The sequence below is a fragment of the Anolis sagrei genome, chromosome 2, assembly GCF_037176765.1.
Source record: "Anolis sagrei isolate rAnoSag1 chromosome 2, rAnoSag1.mat, whole genome shotgun sequence".
NCBI classification, from domain to species: domain Eukaryota; kingdom Metazoa; phylum Chordata; class Lepidosauria; order Squamata; family Dactyloidae; genus Anolis; species Anolis sagrei.
In genome coordinates, this window is record NC_090022.1 from 61,180,559 (window position 1) to 61,204,578 (window position 24,020).

At 40.2% G+C, this 24,020-nt stretch overlaps 1 protein-coding gene across 3 annotated transcripts in view; it reads left to right on the plus strand.

The window, feature by feature from the left end:
* BICD2 (BICD cargo adaptor 2) overlaps nt 1–24,020 on the plus strand; it is a 113,128-nt gene that overhangs the window by 46,924 nt on the left and 42,184 nt on the right. For all 3 annotated transcript variants that reach the window (XM_060766027.2, XM_060766028.2, XM_067463557.1), the window contains exon 2: nt 19,514–19,726. In XM_060766027.2, coding sequence (XP_060622010.2) covers nt 19,514–19,726 — 213 coding nt within the window. The remainder of the gene's footprint in view (nt 1–19,513; nt 19,727–24,020) is intronic.

Here is a 24,020-nt window from a genome sequence, read left to right on the forward strand (position 1 = left end):
GTAACGATTCCATGTTGCTACATATAAACAATTACAATGTTCCCACAATAATCAAAATACATAAAACAACAATTAAAGCAGTACATAAGCCATTAATTAAAAGCAATAAACAGTATCATCAGCTGTAGCGCCTGATGATGTAATGTATTTTAAAAACACAATGTTTTTTTAAAAAAACTTGTCATTATGGTAAATATTGTTTAATTGGGCTCCTGCTGGTGTTGCTGTAAGAAGGTCCTCCATTGTGCACGTGGAAGGGCTCAGATTGTATTGTAATAGGTGGTCTGTGGTTTGCTCTTCTCCACACTCGCATGTCGTGGACTCCACTTTGTGGCCCCATTTCTTAAGGTTGACTCTGCATCTCGTGGTGCCAGAGCGCTGTCTGTTTAGCACCTTCCAAGTCACCCAGTCTTCTGTGTGCCCAAGGAGGACTAAAGTAACCTAAAGGCACCGGATCCTGTCTGATCATGTAAGCTGAGTACAGTCAGTTCTGGTTAGTAATTGCATGGTAGAGCACCAATAAACTCCTGGTGTTGTGTAGGCTCTATTTCAGCAGAACTGTCAAAAGTGCCTATGAGTATTCTTTGTGCCAGGAAAACCCTGTGAAATTCATAGAGTTGTCACATGTTAACATGTGACTTGAAGGCATTCATACAGAAATGGCAGCAGGTTCAAAATGAGTAACCTAATGATCGCACTTTTGTTTACCCTTTTCAGTCTAATAAAGATATTTTAAAAAACATGCAAAATACAGTTTCCCATTCCTGCATGGTACTCCTGTGGTTTACATGGGACTCTTGTGCCTGTTCCATGTGAAGTAAAGCAATAACACATCAGGAAATCTGGGGGTGAGAATCATAAAGTTGGAAGAGACCACACGGGCCATCCAGTTCAACTCTATTCTGCCATGCAGAAAAAGCATAATCAAAGCACCCCTAATAGATGGCCATCCAGCCTCTTTTTAAATGCCACCAGAGAAGATTCTGAGAAAGTTTCCGAGCAAAGATTGTTCCCATAATCATGTCTAAATCTTGATCAAAATTATTTTCTTCCTCATTTGAAAAAACGGTGTTCTCCAAAAGTAGCTGGAGTTGATTAGTGACCAATTGCTTGAGCATTTCACCAAGGAATGTGGCAATGTGCTGGTGGTTTATTTGTTTTAATTGTTTGGGCCCAGGCTCATGAAGAGCCTACCCTTCTTTTCCTCAGAAAGACTTGAACAGCCCGCTTGGTTGAAGAGGTTTTTATGGTACCTGGATTCAGACATGTATTGCCTGTGAAGCAAGAGCTGAGCAAACATCTGTTTGGGTGAACATGACCAAGCCCTCTCCTTGCTTCTGGAGGGTTCAAGGACAGGAGGCTTGGTTGCTGTGTGATCGCTATCAGGATTTATGTAGAGCTTTGATTTTAATCGGTTGAGCCAGAAGTGGGCTTTTCTTTAGTTGGAATGTGATAGATATTTATCCTTGCTGTGTCTTAAACATATTACGTTTTTAATGTATAAATTGTAATAATTTTTGTAATGTATAAACTTTTTCAAAATCTTTGTCCTATAAATTGTGTAAACATTTTTTTAACTTGCATTGGAAATAAAATAAAAGGAACAATTTGCCTTTAAAACATGCTAGGAGTTTGGGCTGTAGTGGTGCCACTGAATTTTACCTGTGGGTTTGGCAGAGCGGGTAAAGATGGTGGTTAATGCCTCACTTCGGGAAGGCAATATTCCAGCCATCTTAAAACAAGCTGTTATTAAACCTCTGTTGAAAAAACCATCACTAGACCCCACTCAATTCGTCAACTTTCAGCCAGTTTCCAATCTCCCCTATTTGGGCAAAGTCCTGGAACGTGTGGTTGCCTCGCAACTCCAGAAGTTCCTGGTAGACACGGACTATCTAGATCCGGCGCAGTCTGGCTTTAGGCCGGGACATGGTACTGAGACAGCCTTGGTCCCCTTAGTGGATGATCTTCGCCGGGAACTGGACAGGGGGAGTGTGTCCCTGTTGGTTCTGCTGGATTTCTCTTCGGCCTTCGATACTGTCGACCACGGTATCCTTCTGGGACGCCTCGCGGAAATGGGTCTTGGGGGTACTGCTTTGCAGTGGCTCCGGTCCTTCCTCGAGGGTCGCTCCCAGAAGGTGTCACTAGGGGACTCCTGCTCGACTCCTCGGCCATTGTACTGTGGAGTCCCGCAGGGTTCAGTACTGTCCCCTATGTTGTTTAACATGAAGCCGTTGGGAGAGATCATCCAGAGTTTCGGGGTACGGTGTCGTTTGTACGCAGATGATGTCCAACTCTGTCACTCCTTTCCACCTGCTACTAAGGAGGCTGTCCAAGTCCTGAACCGGTGCTTGGCCGCTGTAACGGACTGGATGAGGGACAACAGATTGAAACGAAATCCAGACAAGACAGAGGTACTCCTGGTCAGTCGAAAGGCCGAACAGGGTATAGGTTTACAGCCTGTGCTGAACGGGGTCACACTCCCCCTGAAGGCGCAGGTTCGCAGTTTGGGAGTTCTCCTAGATTCATCGCTGAGCCTGGAGCCCCAGGTTTCGGCAGTGGTCAGGGGAGCTTTTGCACAATTAAAACTTGTGCGCCAGCTGCGCCCGTACCTTGGGAAGTCTGACTTGGCCACTGTGGTCCACGCTTTGGTTACATCCCGTTTAGACTACTGCAATGCTCTCTACGTGGGGTTGCCTCTGAAGACTGCCCGGAAGCTGCAGCTAGTCCAACGCTCGGCAGCCAGACTACTAACGGGTGCTGGGTACAGGGAGCACACCACTCCGCTGTTACACCAGCTCCGCTGGCTGCCAGTTAGCTTCCAAGCACAATTCAAAGTGCTGGTGTTAACCTATAAAGCCCTAAACGACTCTAGCCCTGTTTACCTCTCCGAACGTATTCTCCCCACCATCAAGATTATTAAGATCGTCTGGAGAGGCCCTGCTCTCGGTCCCACCGGCCTCGCAAGCACGTCTGGTGGGGACGAGGGACAGGGCCTTCTCGGTGGTGGCCCCTCGACTCTGGAACTCTCTCCCACTGGAGATCAGAACCGCCCCTTCTATCCTGACATTTAGGAAACAGGTGAAGACGTGGTTATGGAGACAGGCATTCGATGAGTGAGCCAACACCCTGAGATATGGATGGAGGATGATGAACAACGATTTTAGTGTGACGACTGACCATTGTAGTTATTGAATGTAATTGCTGTTTTAATGTTTTATTGTAATATGCATTATGATGTTTTATTGACTGTATGTAATATTATGGTAGGAAACCTGTCTGAGTCCCTCAAGAGAGGTGAGAAGGTCGGTATACAAAACTTTTAAATAAATAAATAAATAATGATAGCTTGCAGAAGGTGCATTTTGCCCAGCTTGGTCTATTTTTCCTTCAGTGTGCATTGGTACCACATTAAATGACTACAGGAAACTAAAATTCTTCCTTGTTCCCCTATCAAAACTTGAGTTACTCTTGCCCAGTCAATCCTTCTGAAATTAAATCATAAATAAGCCAACCTGGGCATGTTAATATGGCAGAGTCTATTTGTCTTTGTTCTTCAGAATTAAACGTTTTAGGTCTTGTTTTGTGGCTCCATCTGTTTCTTATGACTTGAGGTTACAGAAGTGTAAAAAGATTTTAAATAAATAGTTGATTTTATGTTAGTTAACCCAAAATCTGAATATTCTTTCACAAGTAATGTCTCAATTGTATTAGTGTGTTGTCAAAATGTTAGTGATGAGTGGCATTTTATTTTAGTTTGCTTTCTTATCTTTCTTAAATGATTATATTATTACTTTTTTGTTCTTCACTAGACTATTTCCTGCCATTTCAATCCTGCCAAAGACAGGAAAAGAAAAGAACAACAGTAAACTGCTAGACACATCCTTTGATCAAAACTAGAGTCAGCCCTTGTATCCACGGGCTCAACCATCTATGGCTTGTAAAGATTTCCTTAAAAAACCAAAAAGCAAACTTTGAATTTGCAGTTTTAGTAAGTGGCACTATTTTACTATGGATCTGTATATAATAGGATTTGAGCATCCTTGGATTTTGGTATTCCTGGAATCATATCCCAGGGAATTCCAGGGGTCCACTGTACCTTTGTTTTCATGGGGTTAACTGTACTGTATTTGACTGTTGATAAGCATTTTAGTATTTGCCAGACAATTTTGAACATAAATACTCAGAGCAGTTTTCATTTACATACCTAACTCTACTGAGCACAGCTCATCTTTACTCCCAAGTAGTTATTAGACCAGACAATAAATTTCTTTAGTTACTTGTACCATTTTGTTTTGCTTAATTAATATAAATGTAATAAAAGTTATGCATCCCTTTTTCGGAATTCTGAAATCCAAAATAGTCCAAAATCATCCTTATGGGTTCCTGAGATAATGATACTTTTGTTTTCTGATGGTTCAGTATATACAAACTTTGTATCATGAACAAAATCATTAAAATCTTGTGTATATAATTACTTTTGGGTTATATGTGTAAGGTGTATATGAAACAAAAATGAATTTTGTATTTCGACATGGGTCCCATCTCCAAGATATGTCATCATATACATATATGCAAATACTCTATAATTTATTTTTTTTAAATCTGAACTTTGAGTCATTTCTGGTCCCAAGCATTTTGGATAAGGTATACTCAATCGGTAACAGTGAATCCCCTTATCTCTCTCTGAAGTCATTCTGAGAGCCTTGTCTAGGTGAAATATTCAGGTGGTGTATTTTTAACCAGTGGTAATGAGTGATTAGAAGATACATTTGCAGGGCATACACTAAAGCCTGATTTAACAGCTTGGGATGATTCTTCTCTTGGACGTTACTGTGCCAACCCCAGATTAGTCTTCTGTTTGCAGAGGTGCATGTCATCACACTGTTGACCAGTCTTTGACCCTATAGCAATATCATCCTCTATAACAACTTGCAATCCTTCTGACTATTGGAGTGTTACATCTGGGGATGAGATTAAGGTTATTCAAAACAAGCAAATAAAAAAGCATAATCATTATTGTTAATCTGTTGTGGCAACAAATTCTGAATCGCTTCATTATTGGAGAAAATGTTGACTTTGTATCAGGAAGAATTTTGTTGGCTGATAATGATGATGATGATGATGATGATGATAATAATAATTTTTATTGGCAGGAACCCCCAAAAAATGCTAAAACAAAAACAAAACCCACCTCCAGTAATTTGGGGTCTGTATTATAGGAAACACAAATCACACATCTTAGATTTTAAAATCTGTTCTTAGCAACATACACATGTCTATATTGCCAAAATTGTCATTTTCATTTTCTCACATGAAGAGAGCTGAAATTTGAATTTTCACCAATTACAATTTTGTAATTTCCAAGCCTGAATCTTCTCTTTTGGAGGAATGAAATAGTCTTGAGGACAATCTGGTCTATTTATGTTAGTGTACCTTTCCTTGTTTAGGCCTGAAGATGCAGGCAAAGTTCTTCATCAGACTTGGCTGCTACTTGTATGATAAGTACTTGCCTCCCCTACCTTCCTGCAGCATTTGTTTTGGTGTTAGTACTTCTTTCATCCCTTCTGGATCCTTAAACCAGCATAGGATTGTAGCATTGTACAAATTCATGAGTGGCTACTCTATGGTAGGATATATAACTTGTGTGTGTGTGTGTTTTGATGAGTCCTGTAGAGAAGGATATTTTCCTAATTGTTTAGTTACCTGGTCTTTCTCAAAAGTTTGAGTTGCGATGGCTGAATTTTGCTCATGCCTCCTTCTGCCCTAGGCATCATGAAGCAAATAAAAGCAAACAAATGTAACAGACACTTAGTTTTAAGTTTGTTTGTTTGTTTATTTAAATAGCTAATAAAGTAGACAAGTTACCAAAGGCTGTTTTGCTCAAATCTTTGTGTTGGCCAGAGGCAGGTCCACAAAATGTTCTGCATGGCTTCAGGCAGTGCCGTAGCGAAATCCTTATTTCTTTGCAAGCCAAGAGAGCAAACCACTGCCTCTGTGGCCTCTTCCAATAAGCTTGCCTCACTGAATCTTTTGTTCTCTCATGTGAGAATATGTTACTCAGGATTACGTCTGCAGGCTTTGGCACCAACTTCAAAAACTGGATGACGTCTTAACTTACTGCTGCACGTCCGCAGTTGTGTATTTACAAAAGGATATGCATTCTATTATACTGTCACCCACAGCATTTTTGTATAAATTGCTTTTATCCTAGTTTGCATGAGGAGAGAAAAAACACTTTGTAACCTTCCCTGAGTATCTAGATATAAACATGTGAAAATGAAGAAGTGTATGGTGCTGAAAGTGGTTAGAGCTTGACTTTTCCTCTTTCTCATATATGTGCCTATAAATGTACACACCTTTGATAACTGATGCTGTTCGGATTTCTGCTACAAACTTGTGCTGAAATACTCAATTCTGGGCAGGTGCTGCTATAATGTCCCATACATTTAAAGTAGCTATTCCCATTCCTTGTGCAAAGTAACTTCCTGCAGTCATGTTGGAGGACCTAGAGATTTCTAGAGAAACACCTCTCTAGGAATCTCCAGGTCCTCCAATGTGATTCTGTGGAAACCAAGACGTTTCCAATAGCAATTTCTTTATTTGTGATTTTTCATTTTTCATGGGGGTCCTATGCCCTTGAAAACAGCAAAGGCGGAAGGCTGACTATATATACTTACATAGAGGAAAAAGAGGAATAATAAAATATAAAACTAAATGATACAAAGATATACAAAAATATAATATAAAGCAAACTGATCAATTCATGCAACAGTATGAAAATAAAGTTCCAAAAGTCTTGGAAACACGGGAGGGGGGATGTCAACAAGTACCTGATATGGTATCACACCAGTAAATATTTATGAGATATAATGGTGCAAGCTGGATAAACTACACATCCCAGTTTAGGTCAGGTCCTTACTAGTTGATGCCTTTGTGTTTTGAATGAAAACTGGGTAGTGCTCTCGGGCATCAACTTTGTTTTTAGGTTAGATGTGCTGCGGCTAGCAAGAGTGGACAATTGGGCTGCTCCTGCTCACTGTAATAGCCCAGGTCTGCTTGGCTAGGAGCAGTATTGTCTGGTTTAACCTTAACAAATCATGTGGAGACTGTTTTGCATTATGCCTGACAGCCTGACCCATTTGCTGGCAAATCTGTTTGTAAGGCCGGGCTGGGCCAGTCACGTGCCTGCCTGCCGTCTGTGGGATTGTGTTGGCAAATAAAGCCTTCCAGCCTCTGAGGTGCTGGGAGCACGACTTTCCTTAACAGCACGTCTGTTGTTCAGCCACTAGGAAAGAATTGTCCTGGGATGGGGGTGGGGAAGCGTGCCAGAATTACTCCAAGTAAGAAATCTCTAAAGCCTTCAAGGTGCATGTTCTGTTCAGCTGAAACAGCTATCAAATAGTGGCTCAGATCTCCAGCTTTTGATTTGGGGTTAGCTTCTTTGAAGTGGAGTATATCTGCTGTCAGCACCTACAAAAGTGTTTATTATGTGTGGCAGAAAGAGAGAAGGTGATTGAAAAATGGGGGAGTCAATTGAGTAAGAAAGCATGAGAGAAAAAGAAGGCTAGTATGAAGTTGTTCCGCTCATTAGAATGTTTGGCCACTGTCTTACAGCTTTTTGTGTACATTTTAGCAATATTCTGACATGGCCATTGGGAATTGTTTAGGTTGCTAAGATGTAAAGAACTCTGCAATCACAACTCATGTTCACTGTAACTTGCATATTCCATCTGTGTTATGAGATGTCATCACACACAAGTTAAAGCTGAACCGGTGTAGTCTTGCAGTTTTTTGTGGTATTGCATCGCAAGATGGATAGTGGAATATGCAGCCACAGAGCCACTCTGGAGATTTTTAAACAGAGACTTTTAAAGCACATATGTCAAAAATGCTTTGATTTTGTGTTACTGCATGGCAGAATAGGCTTGGACTGGATGGCCTTCCTGATCTCATCCAACTACATAACTATGAATCAAATGTCTTTGATGAAGGTTCCAGCAATTCTTTTTAGAATATGAGATGAAGCCCTAATTATTGTAGTAATAAGTGTAAAGGCAGGGATCAGGTGGCTATGTGTTATTTCTGTTCAAATTGGTTTGCATTTTGTTAGAAGAGACCCAAAGTAACTATTGTTTGATGAATAGCCCATGAACCAAATGAATAGCTTCAGGGATGTTGGTTGTGGACAGATGTCCACACCGCAACAAACCCTAGGGATTAAATTTAAGAGCAGCCTGACTGTCTGAAGCTTGCTTTATTCAGGTCTGGAGCAATGCCAAGAAAACACAGTAAACCCAAATGACCTAATGATATCACCTCTCTCTCTAATATGGCAAACCTGCAGTCACAAGTTAATTTGACTTTCACATTTAATGCTGTTCTCAGTACTTTTCTTCTACAAGTACAGTAGACTCTCAGTTAAATGGAACACAATCAGAGCTCTCAAGCAACTGCCACAATTGAAGAAATAGTACTTTAAATTAAAATCAAAATTAAATCAGTTTTTAGCAGAAAAGTTACATTAAATAAATTAAGTTTGTCGTTATTTGTTTTAATTTGTTTAATTCCTGTATTTCAGTATTAATATCAAGTCGATACAGAGTTTACAATATGGTAAAGTATAGGATATAGTATTACTTAGATCTATTTTAATAGGAACCCTCAAACAACCCGAAACTACATCAATCCAACATCTACCAATCTCCATGGGTGTAAGTTACAGTACTCTTTTTGAATAGATTATATCCATTAGTTATTATATTCCAGTCATGGAAAACATGACTGGAATATAACACCACATATGTCGTATACCTTTAAAAACATACTTACGTTCCTATACTAGAATATCAAGTTCATCGTATTGAACATTCTCCAGAATTTATCATTGAATCAGTGTTTGAATATTGCCCTTGGCTTTTGTCATTTGAAATCATCCTTTTGCTTCCATGATTTCAACTGTATGATGCATAAGGATTATATGCTGGTCTTTTCATGGTAATAACAACTCACCACCAAATATTCCTTCTTTTTGTAGATACAATTAAACTGGTTATGAGGTAAGATGAAGTGCAAAATATAAGATGAACCCTTGCTTCAATCTTGAAATCTGATAGTAAAATAGACATGTGTACACAAACAGACATGGCTTCAATGATAAAAATTAGTCTTTATGTTCTGGCAGCAATGTGAAAAAGTATTTCTTTTAAAAACTAATTCATCAGTTTTATTGTTAAGAATCTAAATACTCAAAATGCATCAGATCCTGACTGATTTTGGAAGCTAAGCAGGCTCAACCCTGATTGCTTTTTGACATTAACAGCATTGGGTGTTATCCCAAAGGGGACCATGGAGGTAGAGGTACAATTCCTTTCATTTGTAAACATGGTTGCTATTTGTGCTTAATGCTCTGGGGAATTAATCAGTTTTAATGGAAGTGTTGATGGGGAATGGTTTTATCTGTGTGAAAAAGGAAAGCAGAAGTCGAACATAAAAGATATTACTAGCCCAGGAGGAAGGATGTGTCACCTGTCATTGCTTGATGGTGATAGTCTGAATTTAATCTGAGGATTTTCTTTGACACAAAGTATAATGGAGGAAGGATATCTGCATATTTCAAGCTCCAACTGAATAATAGTCCTGTCAAGAAACATATCACTGACATCAGTGTCACAGCAGGATGCATAAAGTATTCATCATCAGACCTTAATTGCTGTGCCAGGAATATTGTTAATATAAGCTTAATAAGAGGTAAGATATTAAAAAAAAAAAAAGAACAATAGTCAATAGTGGAGGAAAATTCTGAGAGTGCCTTGGACCACAAGAAGATCAAACCAGTCCATACTCCAGGAAATAAAGCCTGAATGCTCACTGGAGGGAAGAATATTAGAGGCAAAGATGAAGTACTTTAGTCACATAATGAGAAGACAGGAAAGCCTGGAGAAGACAATGATGATGGGGAAATTGAAGGAAAAGGGAAGAGAGGCCAACCAAGGACAAGGTGGATGGAGTATCCTTGAAATGACTGACTTGACTTTGAAGGAGCTGGGGGTGACCATGGCCATAGGGAGCTCTGACGTGGGCTGGTCCATGAGGTGAAGAAGAGTTGGAAGGAAGTGACTGAACGAATAAACAATTAGTCAACACCATTCCAGTTAATGGTCCAAAATATTCTGAATTGCTGTAGTGTTTAAAAATGTTGGACACATGTCCCATGTTAAATTAATATGCAAGGGTTCCAACCCACAGGCATTTAATTTTATTTACTGGAAAGAAACTTATTTATTTTGTGTCAAAAGCATTGCATAAATAAATTAGTATAAAACTGATAAAATAGAGGGAATGCAAGCAGCTAAATAATTTTAGACCGAAACCAGGCAACCGTGACTGCATTGTCTGTAGCTTCAAACAGTTCTTTCTCTGTGTATGAGGCAGGACATTGTGGTCAAGCTTGCAGGTGTTGAGTTGTTTCTTCTGCTACACAGTCACACAAGATGGAGGATTCTTCTAGGTAGTGCCATTTTGCCAAGATGTCTTTTGATCTGCCAACACCACTTCTGAGTGTGTTCATGGACTTCCATGTTGCCCATCTTTGGTTTGCCCCTGGAGGAAGACCCTTGTGGGGGCCATCCAGTTGGAATTGCCTGATTTTTCTGCCCAGAGGGATACTCTTGCTGATACAGAAGGAATATTAAGGGGAGTGGAAAGAAACTGCAACTGCACCACCAGATGTTCTGAAAATGCCAGACACATATGGAGGTGAAACATCATGAGAAAATGCTGCTAGAACATTGTCATATAGCCCAGAAACCACACAACACTCCAGTGGTTCCTACCGTGAAAGCCTTCGACAATACAAGGAACTGTAGCATTTGAAAGATTCCAAACTAACAATGCACTAAAGTTATTAAATAATACACTAAAGTTTCAATACCAGTGCACATTCGCAAAGTGCAAAATATTAGTGAAAACCTTGAACAAAGAAAGCGATGAAGGCTTTTGTAACTGGCCTATTGATATTTTCAAAATGCATCTATGGAAATGCATGCCTTTCTCCTCAATTCCATCTCTCTGCAAAGTCTTGCCTAGTCAACATAAAACAGTGTATGATGTGTGTCAGGACTTGGATAGGGGCAGGGTTTGGGTACCTGTAGGAAGTAGGCAGCATGACGCAGTAAGACTTATTATTATGTGCCATTGAGTTATTTCCAAACAAAGGTGATCTAAGACAAGCCTATCCCGGGGGAGGGGGGGGGGGGGGGGCTTGGCAAGATTTGTTTGGAGTGGGGTTGTCTTTGCTTTTTTCTAACACAGAAAGAGATTCACCTAGGGAGTTTCCATGGCTGAGTGAATATTCAGACTCTGGTCTCACAGAGTCATAATTCAGTGCTAAAACCGATACCTTATGGTGGCTCCTTCAGTAAGGCAAACCCTTTTTATATTAGAAGCAATTTACACAATTATGTGGCTTTTTGTTATTGGTATATTGAACCTCTGAGATTCAGCTCAGAGGTTGGAGATTCAATTCTAATTTGTAGCAGACATTTTGTTCACATCTGTTGTGTGTATATATATATGTGTGTGTGTGTACACACACACACACACACACACAAATATTTATGCACTTATACTATCATTTTGAACACAATAATGATACCAATGCAACTGACCAGAAGCTTACTTTTTGTGTATAGTGAATATAACAGGAAACGAGCCAAAAGACTTTACATTCGTATAAATCAGTGAAAAAACAGACTGTGTAAATCTTCCCTGTTGTTCAAGGAATCAGAAACTGCAAGAAAAATAAAACCATCTGTTTAGTAAAAGTGCAGCAAGAAATTTGAGACTGCCATATACCACATTGGATAGAAAGACTGGTTGGTGGAAGGCACGAGGGAGCTGGCTTTGTCATGGCAACTGCTCTTTACACATTTTCAAATGGGTTGATACAAATGAGAAAAAACTCTGCTTATGATTAGTATATGATTTATGGGATTAAATGGAGTGGCAGAATTTCAGTCAGTGTGACAGCTTAGAAACTGAGACTCCCAAGTAGCCACACGCAAGGTGCAAAGCCTTTAGATCTATACATTGATTTCACAACAAAGACAACTAGATTTCACAACAAAGACAAAACATAATAGAGGCATTTTCCATACAGATAGATTTTTTTTAGAAATGTGACTGTGTATGCTTTGAAGAGTGTAAAAATACAAAAGCAAAAACCTTTTTGCCTGTCAATTATAACATTTTTTTTCTTTCGCAGTGTGTGTTTGTGTGTATGTTACAACATGAGTCAATTTATATTTACACTTTGGGAAAGCTATGTATTGTATGTGCCGTAATGTTCTGTGTCTCTTAAGCATAGATATTTGTAGCAAAAATATGTTTACCCTGTAAGAAATGGTGGTAATACTTCAAGCATCTTTAATGTTGCTAAGTAATTGGAGATCAAGGATTTGTTCTGAAAGTAGAATAATAAAATCATAAATTTGTAGAGTTGGAAGGGGTCAATCTCCTGATCGGTGTAGGATGTCCAGCTAAAGCATCCTTATTAGGTAGCTGTCTAAGCCTTTTTGAAGTCTTCTAAATGAGGAGACCCTACCACCCTTCTAGGCAATTGGTTCCTTTTCCAAACTGTTCTTCCTGCCAAAAAGTTCATCCTAATGTTCAGACAAAAACTAGCCTTCTGCTCTCTGGGGCAGCAGAGAACAGCCCTTGAGGTACTTAAAGAGTGCAGTCATGTCACCTCCATTTTTTCTTCACCAATCTGACCATGCCCAGATCCCTCAACCTTTCTTCATATGTTTTGTTCTCCATGCCTCTTATCATCCTTCTGCTAAACCCCTCCCATTGCCCATATCCTTTATAGCCTATGTAAAATGTAAGAAACGGTTCATTCAATCATCTGGAACCACTTTGAAAAATTAGCACATACGAAGTCGGTGGTTTTATAAATTAGCTTATTTTTTCAATTGAAAAAGGCCATGGAACATATTCCATATTGCAAAAAATCAACCATGAAAACTGCTAATCTATTGTTCTTGGATCCAGGTTGACAAGTATATACAATGGGCTCCTGGTGTATGTTGGGGTTTGGTTATTCATGGATACCAAAATCGTGCTTGTGAAGCAGGCAGGATCAAGAGCAGGGCCTCCTCAGACTATCTCAAGTTCCTGGAAGGTTCATAGGGAGAGATGCGTTCGGATAGATAAACTGGGCTGGAACCGTTTAGGGCTTTATAGGCTAAAGCCAGCACTTTGAAATGTGCCCAGTAGCAAATTGGCAGCCAGTGGAGCTGATGCAACAGAGGAGTTTATGCTCCCTGAGCGCCGCTCCTGTTAGTAACCTGGCTGCCGCACGCTGGACCATTTGAAGCTTCTGAGCAGTTTTCAAAGGCAACCCCATGTAGAGTGCATTGCAGTAGTCTATACGGGATGTAACCAGAGCGTAGACCACCGAGGCCAAGTCAGACTTCCCAAGGTACGGGTGCAGCTGGCGCACAAGTTTGAACTGTGCAAATACTCCCCTGTTCACCACCATGGATGGTTGAATACATGGATGCAGGATCTGTGGATATGGCAGCCCAGCTGATCAATCCCTTTATTTGTTCACCTTTCTCCAAAAATAGGAAGCAAGGTGGCTGTTATTGCGGTCATCATAGATGGACCAATGACCTTAACTTCTAAACTTTTATAGAACAGCTTTCCTAAACTCAATGTAGTTTTGCAAATGGAAATAATATCACAGCAAAATGTCAACAGTATCAACTGAACAGGAAATTAAGGAGCATTTTTTAAACATGATACATATAGAATGGATTTAAGAGTAAACAATATTTGAGGGGAATCTTTGAAAGTCTTTCTTTGAAGGCTATTCCATAATTTGGAGGCCAACATATAAAACTCCCATCTCCTTGTCCCTGATGACTATAGTGCTGATGAGAAGGGTTTAAAGTTATTAGAGCATAAATTGAGAAATGGTTTGAAGCGATTCTTCAGATAGGCTGGTTCCAGCTTTTGCTAGAGCAAATTCATTTGAAATCAAACTAGACATTCAAAAGTAGCTTGTCCTGCACCAATTAATTGCACTGTGTATATATGTTGCTCTGTCACAGCATAGGCATACTGGTCAGACCTATCATTTCAGATACATGTAATAAATAAGCAACAAGAAAAGTGGAAATCTCATGTCCAATCACCTCGGAATAAGCCCAGTTGAATTTAGTGGGGCTTCATTGTCAGTAGATGTGTACATGATGTATCATAAGTTACTCTTTGTCATTTAATTTTAAGTTGGTATTCAAGCTTTGTTTTCCACTTTGTAGTTTACATATATAGTTGGCCTCATTACAAAAAAAACCAATGGATCTTTTGGGGAGAAAAAGAAAAACTGGTCTGCTGAGGAGAAGCTTGCCTCCCCCTGCCCCCCTTTAACATTTATAGAGGTCTTGGGCATTAGGCTTATAAGCAGCTTTGTACAGCTGAAACTCATTTGACAGCAACTTGCACAGATGGCGTTTTACTTTCTGTCTGAAATGTGACGCTTTTTAATTTCCCTTGGGGCTGCTTTGTGAACCTGTCCAGAATTTCCTCAATGGATATCTGTCTGTGGTTTCTTTGACTTGCTTATCTAAAAATGAATTTGATCTGATAAGAGCAATAAATTACTGCCTTGAATAGAAGATGGAGTAAACAATCATATGTTACAGCCCTTCTTTATTCAATAATTTGTGTATCAGTAGATGTCTCCTACCTCATAAAGTAATGAAATACTGAGGCCTACTTTTGCATTTTGGAAGTAAATTTCCTTCAGTGATGACAGATATGGGCTGAAGGAGGGCAACATAGAATGCCAAATAGAAAACATGACAGATGATTTTACAAGGAGGTTTGTTTGGAGAAGAAAATGAGGCTGACTTGCTCTTGACCTAACAGAAAGCACAGCATTTGTGTTAGCATTTTTTTTGTTCTGTAAAAATGTGTATTTAGTGAAACTGCCATCTTGAACAAATCCATTAATTCAAAATCCCAATTTCTGCCTTAGAAGGCATCGGAATGCAAGCGCAGTAAGCCATCAACTTTCCTACAGATTAAGAATACAGAATCCCTGCAAAAGTGGGCAAACTATGAATATCTGCATGTTTTAGTTCCCTGGCAACATGCATGCTACAGACTCCTTTTCCTCCAAAAATCACAGCATGCAATTCCCTTTCTTGTCTTGGTACCATAATACCTCCACCTCACTCTGAAGCCAATTCTACTGGATTGCTGCCACCTTTACCTGTCTCCAAGTCTGTGTGTCTCTGAGGACTGAAGGTGATTTTTGCAGCAGCCGCATCAGAATAGGCTGGCAGTGGTGGTGTCTCATCAATAGCCCAAGCCTATGCCTCTCTTTCCAGTCCTGGCACCATAGTGCCTTCTTGCTCTCTTTCCAGTCCTGGGGAAAGGTTAGAGGTCATTGTTGACCTCTAACCTTTCCTCCCTGCCTCTTCCCTGTCACCAGGGAGTCAGATGCCACAAGTTTCTATAAATATTGCCTCCTGTCCTATGAGGTGGACGGGCTTGGAGACCTGCAGAAGTGACAGAGGTCTGGCAGAGGGAACCTTGGAGCGAGGTGGAGGAGTCATGATGCCAAGGCAGGAAAGGGAGGCATGGCATGGGGCTGTTGATGGGAAAGAAGACAGACAGGAGGAGAGTAAGAGAAATGGGCAGCCCTGTGGGATTTTTCTAGCTCCGATGGTTGTTATTTAAGCAACTGGCACAAAGTTATAAACAATTGTTGTTGTTCATTCGTTCAGTCGTCTCCGACTCTTCGTGTCCTCATGGACCAGCCCACGCCAGAGCTCCCTGTCGGCCGTTACCACCCCCAGCTCCCTCAAGGTCAGTCCAGTCACTTCAAGGATGCCATCCATCCATCTTGTCCTTGGTCGGCCCCTCTTCCTTTTGCCTTCCACTTTCCCCAGCATAATTGTCTTCTCTAGGCTTTCCTGTCTCCTCATGATGTGACCAAAGTACTTCAACTTTGTCTCTAGTATCTTTCCCTCCAATGAGCAGTCGGGCTTTATTTCCTGGAGGATGGACTGGTTGGATCTTCTCGCAGTCCAAGGCACTCTCAGAACTTTCCTCCAACACCACAGCTCAAAAGCATCGATCTTCCTTCGCTCAGCCTTCCCTAAGGTCCAGCTCTCACATCCGTAGGTGACTACAGGGAATACCATGGCTTTGACTAGGCGGATCTTTGTTGCCAGTCTGATGTCTCTACTCTTTACTATTTTATCGAGATTGGACATTGCTCTCCTCCCAAGAAGTAAGTGTCTTCTGATTTCCTGGCCACAGTCTGCATCTGCAGTAATCTTTGCACCTAGAAATACAAAGTCTGTCACGGCCTCCACGGTTTCTCCCTCTATTTTCCAGTTGTCAATCATTCTTGTTGCCATAATCTTGGTTTTTTTGACGTTTAGCTGCAACCCAGCTTCTGCGCCCTCTTCCTTCACCTTGACCAGAAGGCTCCTCAGCTCCTCCTCGCCCTCGGCCATCAGAGTGGTGTCATCTGCATAAACAATTAGATCTGTAGAAATTAAACCTGTGAACGTGGAGGCCACCTGTACCTTTGGTGGGCATGGGGGAGATCTCCTTCTGGGCTTAAAGCAACACAGGGCAAAAGTGGCTTGCAGGGGGGATTTTGATTTTATTTTTTTTAAGTAAAATCAATGGGAGGGGGTGGTGATTCTGGCAGGAGTTCTCTGAGTTCTAGTAAGGAATTTGATGAGTAGTAGTTGCTCAAGTAGATCCAGGCATAGTTTTCCTCACAATCCCCTGAAGTCCCCATATTCCTTCTTCTCTTGTTAGTATTTGTAACTAGGTACATTTCCTTCCAGTCACTTCTCATCTAAAGTCTCTATCGGTGTAATACGTAATGGAAATACAATTCTTTCTTCCAGAACAACTCTACAAATACAAGGTGGCAGTTTCTCTAAATATAAGGAAAGGATATGTAGACAAAGAAGCCTTTCTGAAAAGAAACACTCAAGACTACAAGGTGGCAGTTTCTCTAAATATAAGGAAAGGATATGGAGACAAAGAAGCATTTTTGAAAAGGAACACTCAAGAATATGTTTCCGATCAGCAGAACAGTATTACTTTCCCTCCCTTTCTTCCTCTTAAGTTGCTGAGAAAGATATCCAGAAGCCATATATGTGCAGATCAAATTAAACTCTCTTTAAGCAGAGCAGCATTCCTCAAAGTTATAATTCCATACCAGGTGGAGGCAATACATCTCATAAATACTTACAGAATTTAATAACAGCAGTGACTCAGTGCTGATACTGATCATTGCAAATGTCTATAGTAATCATCATCATCATCTTTATTTATTATCCCTAAATCAATCTCCTAAAAATTAGAGGAGCCTCTATATTTTGCTTGAGATTGATTTTTGTACTCATGGTGCTGCTTTAGGAAATAGTGATGAATTTGCAAAAAATGCTGCTTTTGAGGGGGGAAACTCACAGGTAAAATTCTCTTCCAACTCCTGCAAAATGGTTTTTATGCCTTAAAATAAAAAAAACAACAACAACATTGTTCCTAGCTTGCTGATGTTTCCTGATATTGTTACATATCAAAGGCTTATTCACTGTGTGATTGCATCCATGTCACTTTAGTGAATGAGATGAAATCATTGCATAACAAACCCAATGAGACTTGTCTGGAGAATTATGTCATTTGAAGCCTTGCATTTCTTTCAGCCTAGATGGCGCAGGGGGAAGGAAGATATTCCCTTTACTCTGAGAACAGGACTGTCATTCTTTGTCTTTCTGCTGTCCTGCTGATTTTGCTGACAACCCTACTGTACTACAGTACTGTCACTTCCCTTCTGGTGTCTCATAAGCGCTTTCCTCTTCATTAAGGAGTAATAGTAGGACACCTGGCTGTGAAGCAGTCTGCCTGGCTTTGGCCCCAGGACTTTGCATACCGACTGGAAGGGAGGACCCATCTATATTTAATGGAAGGTTTGCCTCTTGGAGTTGATTATGGATGAAACTGCTAATCTCTCAGAACATTCTGTCAAAAGTAATACAATAGCGGTGGCCATCTATGGTCAAATGCTGATGTTGTCATTCTGCACTTTATTACTCTGAGGGTAGTTCTACACAGGCACTATAATCCAGCTTGAATCTGGCTAGAGGGTGGAGTATTCACCAAACATACACCTCAATGTACATTGTAGCATGCATTAAATTAGAGACAGAGCATTAAAAGAATTCATCGGAAACTCCAGAGTAAATCAAATAAATCTGCTGCAGCTGATGAGAGTGTATCCCATGCAGGGCTCAAATCAGAGACAGAAAAAATGTGGAGTCAGCTGATTCTGTTTAGCCCCCTCATCCCCCATCACCCAAAACACAACTGACTGGAAGGTGAATAATCACTCCCACAGGAAACCCCATCATTCCCTTGGGAATGCTAGCTTTACATTCCTTATTTTGTTTTCCTGTACCCTACCACATTCCAGCACTAATCTCGAATGGACATGGATATGCTCAATGGACTAGGTAAGGGGGGAAAAAATCCTGGGTTCCACAATCATTGGATACTGTATCCACCGTCCCAGCATCAAACCAGTTCATGGGGCGATTGTGTAGGCACTTTGCTGTGGAACCAGATCCTTCTAATCCATATCCTCACTTGAATTTAGTGCTTGTGTAGAACTGCCCCTAGTGAGATGTACATTCACTGTGCTCTCAGTTTTGAGTATTTGTCTATGTATGATCTCCCTTGAGTGATTGTGATGTTGGTTAGTGATGTGTGACTGGTTAGATTGTTGTCTAACTTCTTCACCTGAATTTTGTTGTTGGGTACCTTAAGGTCATTTCCAATTTACAGCAGTCCTAAGGCAAATCTATCATGGGGGGGATGGGCGGGGGGACTGAATTTGTGTGACTTACCTGAGGTCACTCAGTGGTTTTCCATGACTTAGTGGTAACTTAAATGCTGATCTGACTGTCTTATACATAATTTTACAAACTGTTGTGGAATAAAAGGGGGTATATTCCAAGGAAGGTTTTTTGTAAAAATGAGTAATATCAAATTAATATAAGAGAAGTTCGTGTCCAAACTTGTAAAAATTGCAATAGTTTTATTGTCTATGCTATTTTAACTTCTAAAAATGCCCTCCATTATCTTTGTTGGCCTCCTGATAATTGTAATGAGAGATAGGAAGTTAGTGAAAATGTGCCATTATTTTCTGTTTACAAGGCAAATATTAGAAATTTTATTAATTTGTAATCTTCTGTTAAATTATTTCCTCCTAAATATGAGATTTAAATAATATTAGTACACAGTGAGGTCTGATATCTTGCAATAATAAGTAAAATGAAAAATACAGCACCACATGCAGAGGCTGAAATGCTAAGTTTCTCAGCCTGTTAACCAGTATATTCTTGATTAACTGGTTCATTTTATTAAGCAGATTTTGAGTGGAGATGTTTAATAGAAAATTTGGCTTCTTTTCTAGGCTTTTGGCCAGGCTCACACCAACCACAAGAAAGTCGCAGCAGATGGAGAGAGCAGGGAAGAGACCTTGATTCAGGAGTCTGCCACAAAGGAAGAGTACTACATGAAAAAAGTCATGGAATTGCAGACAGAACTAAAGCAAATGAAGAATGTCCTTGCCAACACACAGTCTGAAAATGAACGCTTGAATTCTGTGGCCCAGGAACTGCGAGAGGTGAGGTGTCTTATGTGATGATATAATGCCTGAAAACAGCTATGAAACCATGTTACAATTCATTGAAAAGACCATGGGTACTTACATGGTAGACATGTCTTCAATTAGATATATTTGGGACTATTCATTGGCATTACTTTGTTTATTTCTTTTGTACAGTCTGCTTTTCAGTCTGGAAGTTCCTCCAAAACACAGCTATATTAAAAGTATAAATATTAGGACTGTGCAAAACTTCGTTTGTAAATCGTTTGTTGGATCTATTTCTTAAGATCCGTACATACAATGCGATATTTAGAAACACATGGGGTGGCCATGCAAAACACTTAAGATTCAAAACACAGACCGATGACTTGCGAGTTATGTAAGTCTAGTAAGTGGCTCCAGGTGTCTGTCGCGGGAGCCACTTCTTCCCCAAAAGAGCCGGGTTTGGTTCCCCCAAAGGGTCCTTAGAAGGATGGTGAGGCAGGAGTGGAGGGAGGAGCCCTTCTCTTTCCCCAAAGTGGGCAGCAAGGGATGGAGTGATGCCTGGCAGGATGGCTGGGCAAAGAAGAAGCCCCTCCAGCACATAGCTGGCCCAGAGAGAGACAGGTAGAGAACACACTCACATTGAGTCTTGAACGAAAATAGAAAATCAAGGAGATAGTTTTTTAAAAAATGTTGTTCATAAAAACTCTAAATAATTCCTCCAAAGCAGTGAATGACTAAAACATTCTGAAATGGGGGGGGGGGGGGGGCAGTGGTAAATGTGTTCTCCCATTGTAACAGGAAAGGCGGAGAAATGAGCCCTGGAAACCTCCCTCTCCTGCACAATTACTTAATGAAAAAGTAATGAAAGTTTTGTTATATCGTTATAGTTACGATACAGACCCCTAATGCTATTTTAGAAACACTTTCAAAACTATTCACCTCCTCTCCACCGCAATTTAGTAATGAGTATTGAAACATTTTTTCATCGATCACACAGGCCTAATAAATATTAAACACTTATCAGAAGAAAAAAAATCACAAAACAGCTAGTGATAAATATTATTTAAAATCCTATGTATAAGTCTAAAGTTGAAAAAATACTAAGGCCGACTTCCCTAAAGGCTTTGAAGAATAGCAATAAAATGCAATTGTTTCTTGTAACAAAAGCAAACAAAAATAAGGGAATGAGTAATATATGTCCCATCTGCAAGGAAGTCCTGTTTTTCATTTTCATTTCAGTTTGGCACTGATGCCCAGGCAAAGTTTTTTAGGAGCCAGACATATGAGGACATTTTCCTCTCTGAAATATTTCTGCATAACTCAGTTTGTCTTGTTTCATAGTTAGCAAATGTAGTTAATTCCAAGAGAAAGCAATAGTTGATTACAAAGGAAAGTACTAAAGGCTATATATTGTAGACGCATCTCTTATATTTTCACAGTGTGTTGGTCGCAAAACATATCCAGCTGTTTTGTAGCAAGAACTTTTAAGAGAGATAGCTGTGTTGAAAAAGATATATAAACATTGTTCTAACTGACATCCATAACCAAACTTTTGACTTCCTGTGGTTAGGGACTTGCTACCCTGGAAAAGCTAGGAAAACACTAACATTAAATTATCCAGCAATAATGTAAAACTGAAAGTGCAGACAGTGGTTCAAGGTAATACTAATACTGTATGACTCAAACCAGAATTTGCCTAGTAAAGGCAAAAAAATGGAAATTGTATTGTTTTAGGCTTTCACCGCCAGAATTACTGAAGTGTTGTGTGTTGTGTGGTTTCTGAGCTGTATGGCCGTGTTCTAGCAGCATTTTCTCTTGTTGTTTTGCCTGCATCTGTGGCTGGCATCTTCAGAGAATCCAGAGGAACTTTTGCACAGTTAAAGCTTGTGCGCTAGCTGTGCCTGTACTTTGGGAAGTCTGACTTGGCCATGGTGGTCCACGCTCTGGTTACATCCTGTATAGACTACTGCAATGCTCTCTACGTGGGGTTGCCTCTGAAGATTGTCCGGAAGCTGCAACGCTTGGCAGCCAGATTACTAACGGGAGCGGGGTACAGGGAGCGCACAACTCCCTTGTTGTGCCAGCTCCACTGGCTGCCAAGTAGCTTCCGAGCACAATTCAAAGTGCTGGTTTTAACCTATAAAACCCTATAAGGTTCCGGCCCGGTTTACCTGTCCAAACGTATTCTCCCCTATGAACCATCAAGGCTGTTAAGATCTTCTGGTGGGGCCCTGCTCTCGGTCCCACCACTTTCGCAATCGTGTCTGGTGGGAACGAGAGATAGGGCCTTTTCTGTGGTAGCCCTTCGACTATGGAACTCTCTCACGATTGAGAGCAGATTTGCCCCTTCCCTCCTGTACTTCAGGAGGCTAGTGAAAACCTGGCTATGGAACAAAGCATTTCCAGAATAATGGCTGAGACTCGCTACAGACTAAGTTATCGACCACACGCAGACTGAGTTGGATATGATTTTATTTTGGTGATTTGGCTTATATATATTTTATGCTATTTGTATTTTTTGTTATATGATGTTTTAGATTGTATTATTTCATTGAATCCTTGCTGAGAGCCTGTCTGAGTCCCTCTACGGAGGTAGAGAAGATCGGGATATAAACGTTTTAAATAAATAAATAAATACATATTCCTCTGAAGATGCCAGCCACAGATACAGGTGAAGCACCAGGAGACAAGGCTGCTAGAAAACTTCCATACAGCCCAGAAACTATAAACAATCCAATGGAAATTGTGTTTCTGGATTTTGGAGGAACTCACTAGAGCTGAATACCTAAACAGTAAATGTTATTTGAGTGAAATGCACTTCCTTATAAAACTGAAAACCTTGTTTCCTGCAGGTCATTATGCCCCGTTAATTCTGCCCTCTGCTTGCATGTCATTGGAACACTTAAGTGGCCTACTGAAACACTCAGTCCTGAAAGGTGGACTGCCTCTAATGAAACTGCAGGGTAAATGTGTAATCTCCTTAGGAATGGAAAATTGCTAGCTCAAGAGTTGTCTCGAAATACACACAGCTCTGACTCAGTACTTAAATCTCACAGTGGTGTGTACAATTGAATCATTTTAGCACAGAGTAGGGTAAATGGCCCATGGAATTCTTGAGCCCTACTTTTTCTTGACAGTTCCTCAAAGCCATTGAATCCTTCAAGTTTTAAAAAAAAAGCCCAATTCTAGATCTACCTGAAACTGTCTGTATCAGAGATGTGGCCAATTGCTGTTTTATGTGTAGGCCTTGAACAGGTCATTCCTCAATGGAAAAAGATGGGGTTTGGCTGTAGATGGGTTGTGGTGGAATTGTTAAATCGGTGGTTCTCAACCTGTGGGTCCCCAGATGTTCTGGCCTTCAACTCACAGAAATCCTAACAGCTGGTAAACTGGCTGGGATTTCTGGGAGTTGTTGGCCAAAATATCTGGGGGCTCACAGGTTGAGAATCACTGTGTAAAGTGTAATTTCAGGTAGATGGGAAAGCACTGGCATGGCCTGGAGGAATTATCTTCCTTCCCCATGTAAAGTTGCCCTTCCTCTTGCACAGTTTTAGCAGGTGGGGTAAGATTTTAATTATTTGTTATTTTATTTATTTAGTGCACTAGAAGGACACCTTTATCCCAGAGTGGGAACCAAGGTGGCTTTGAAAACCACTTTTAATTAAAAATTCACAATTAAAATGTAAAACACAATTAAAACCATACAAACACTATAAAACATTTTTTTTAAAAAAACAAACACAAGTTTTTAAATAAGCTACCTCTATTAAAAGATTGTCTGCTCAGATGTTCAAAAGCTAGCTAGGAATGTCTTTGCCTATTGGCAAAAGCTGGAGAAGAACATTCCAGAGGTTGGGAACAGCCACTGAAAATGCTCTGTGTCTCATGTCCTCAGTATACTGTAATAGTGGTGGTATTGAAAGAAAGCCTATAATATATCCAGCTTTAATTTGGGGGAAAAACATAAGAAGCAACACTGACCATGGTGGTTGTCAGAACCCTAAGGATAATCGCTAATTTTAGTAAACATACTGGATTGCTCATATGGTACTCAGTTGTTTTACAGATATCAACTGGTGTGTAATCACAAGTTAAATTTGTGGAGAATAGGCATTTTGTGACAAGCGATGGCTGGGAAATTATGTCTGCAAAGTTTTGATGGTGGCAGAAAATTTGAAAAGGTAGAAAGGACGCAATCAAACCGCGACAAGTAAAGTTGCATGCCAAGCAAACATAGCTTTAAAAAAAAGATGGCAAATGTAAAAGATATTGAGTTCACAACAGGTGGTGACACAATTGCTATTACAAAGCTTTCTTCATTTGCTTT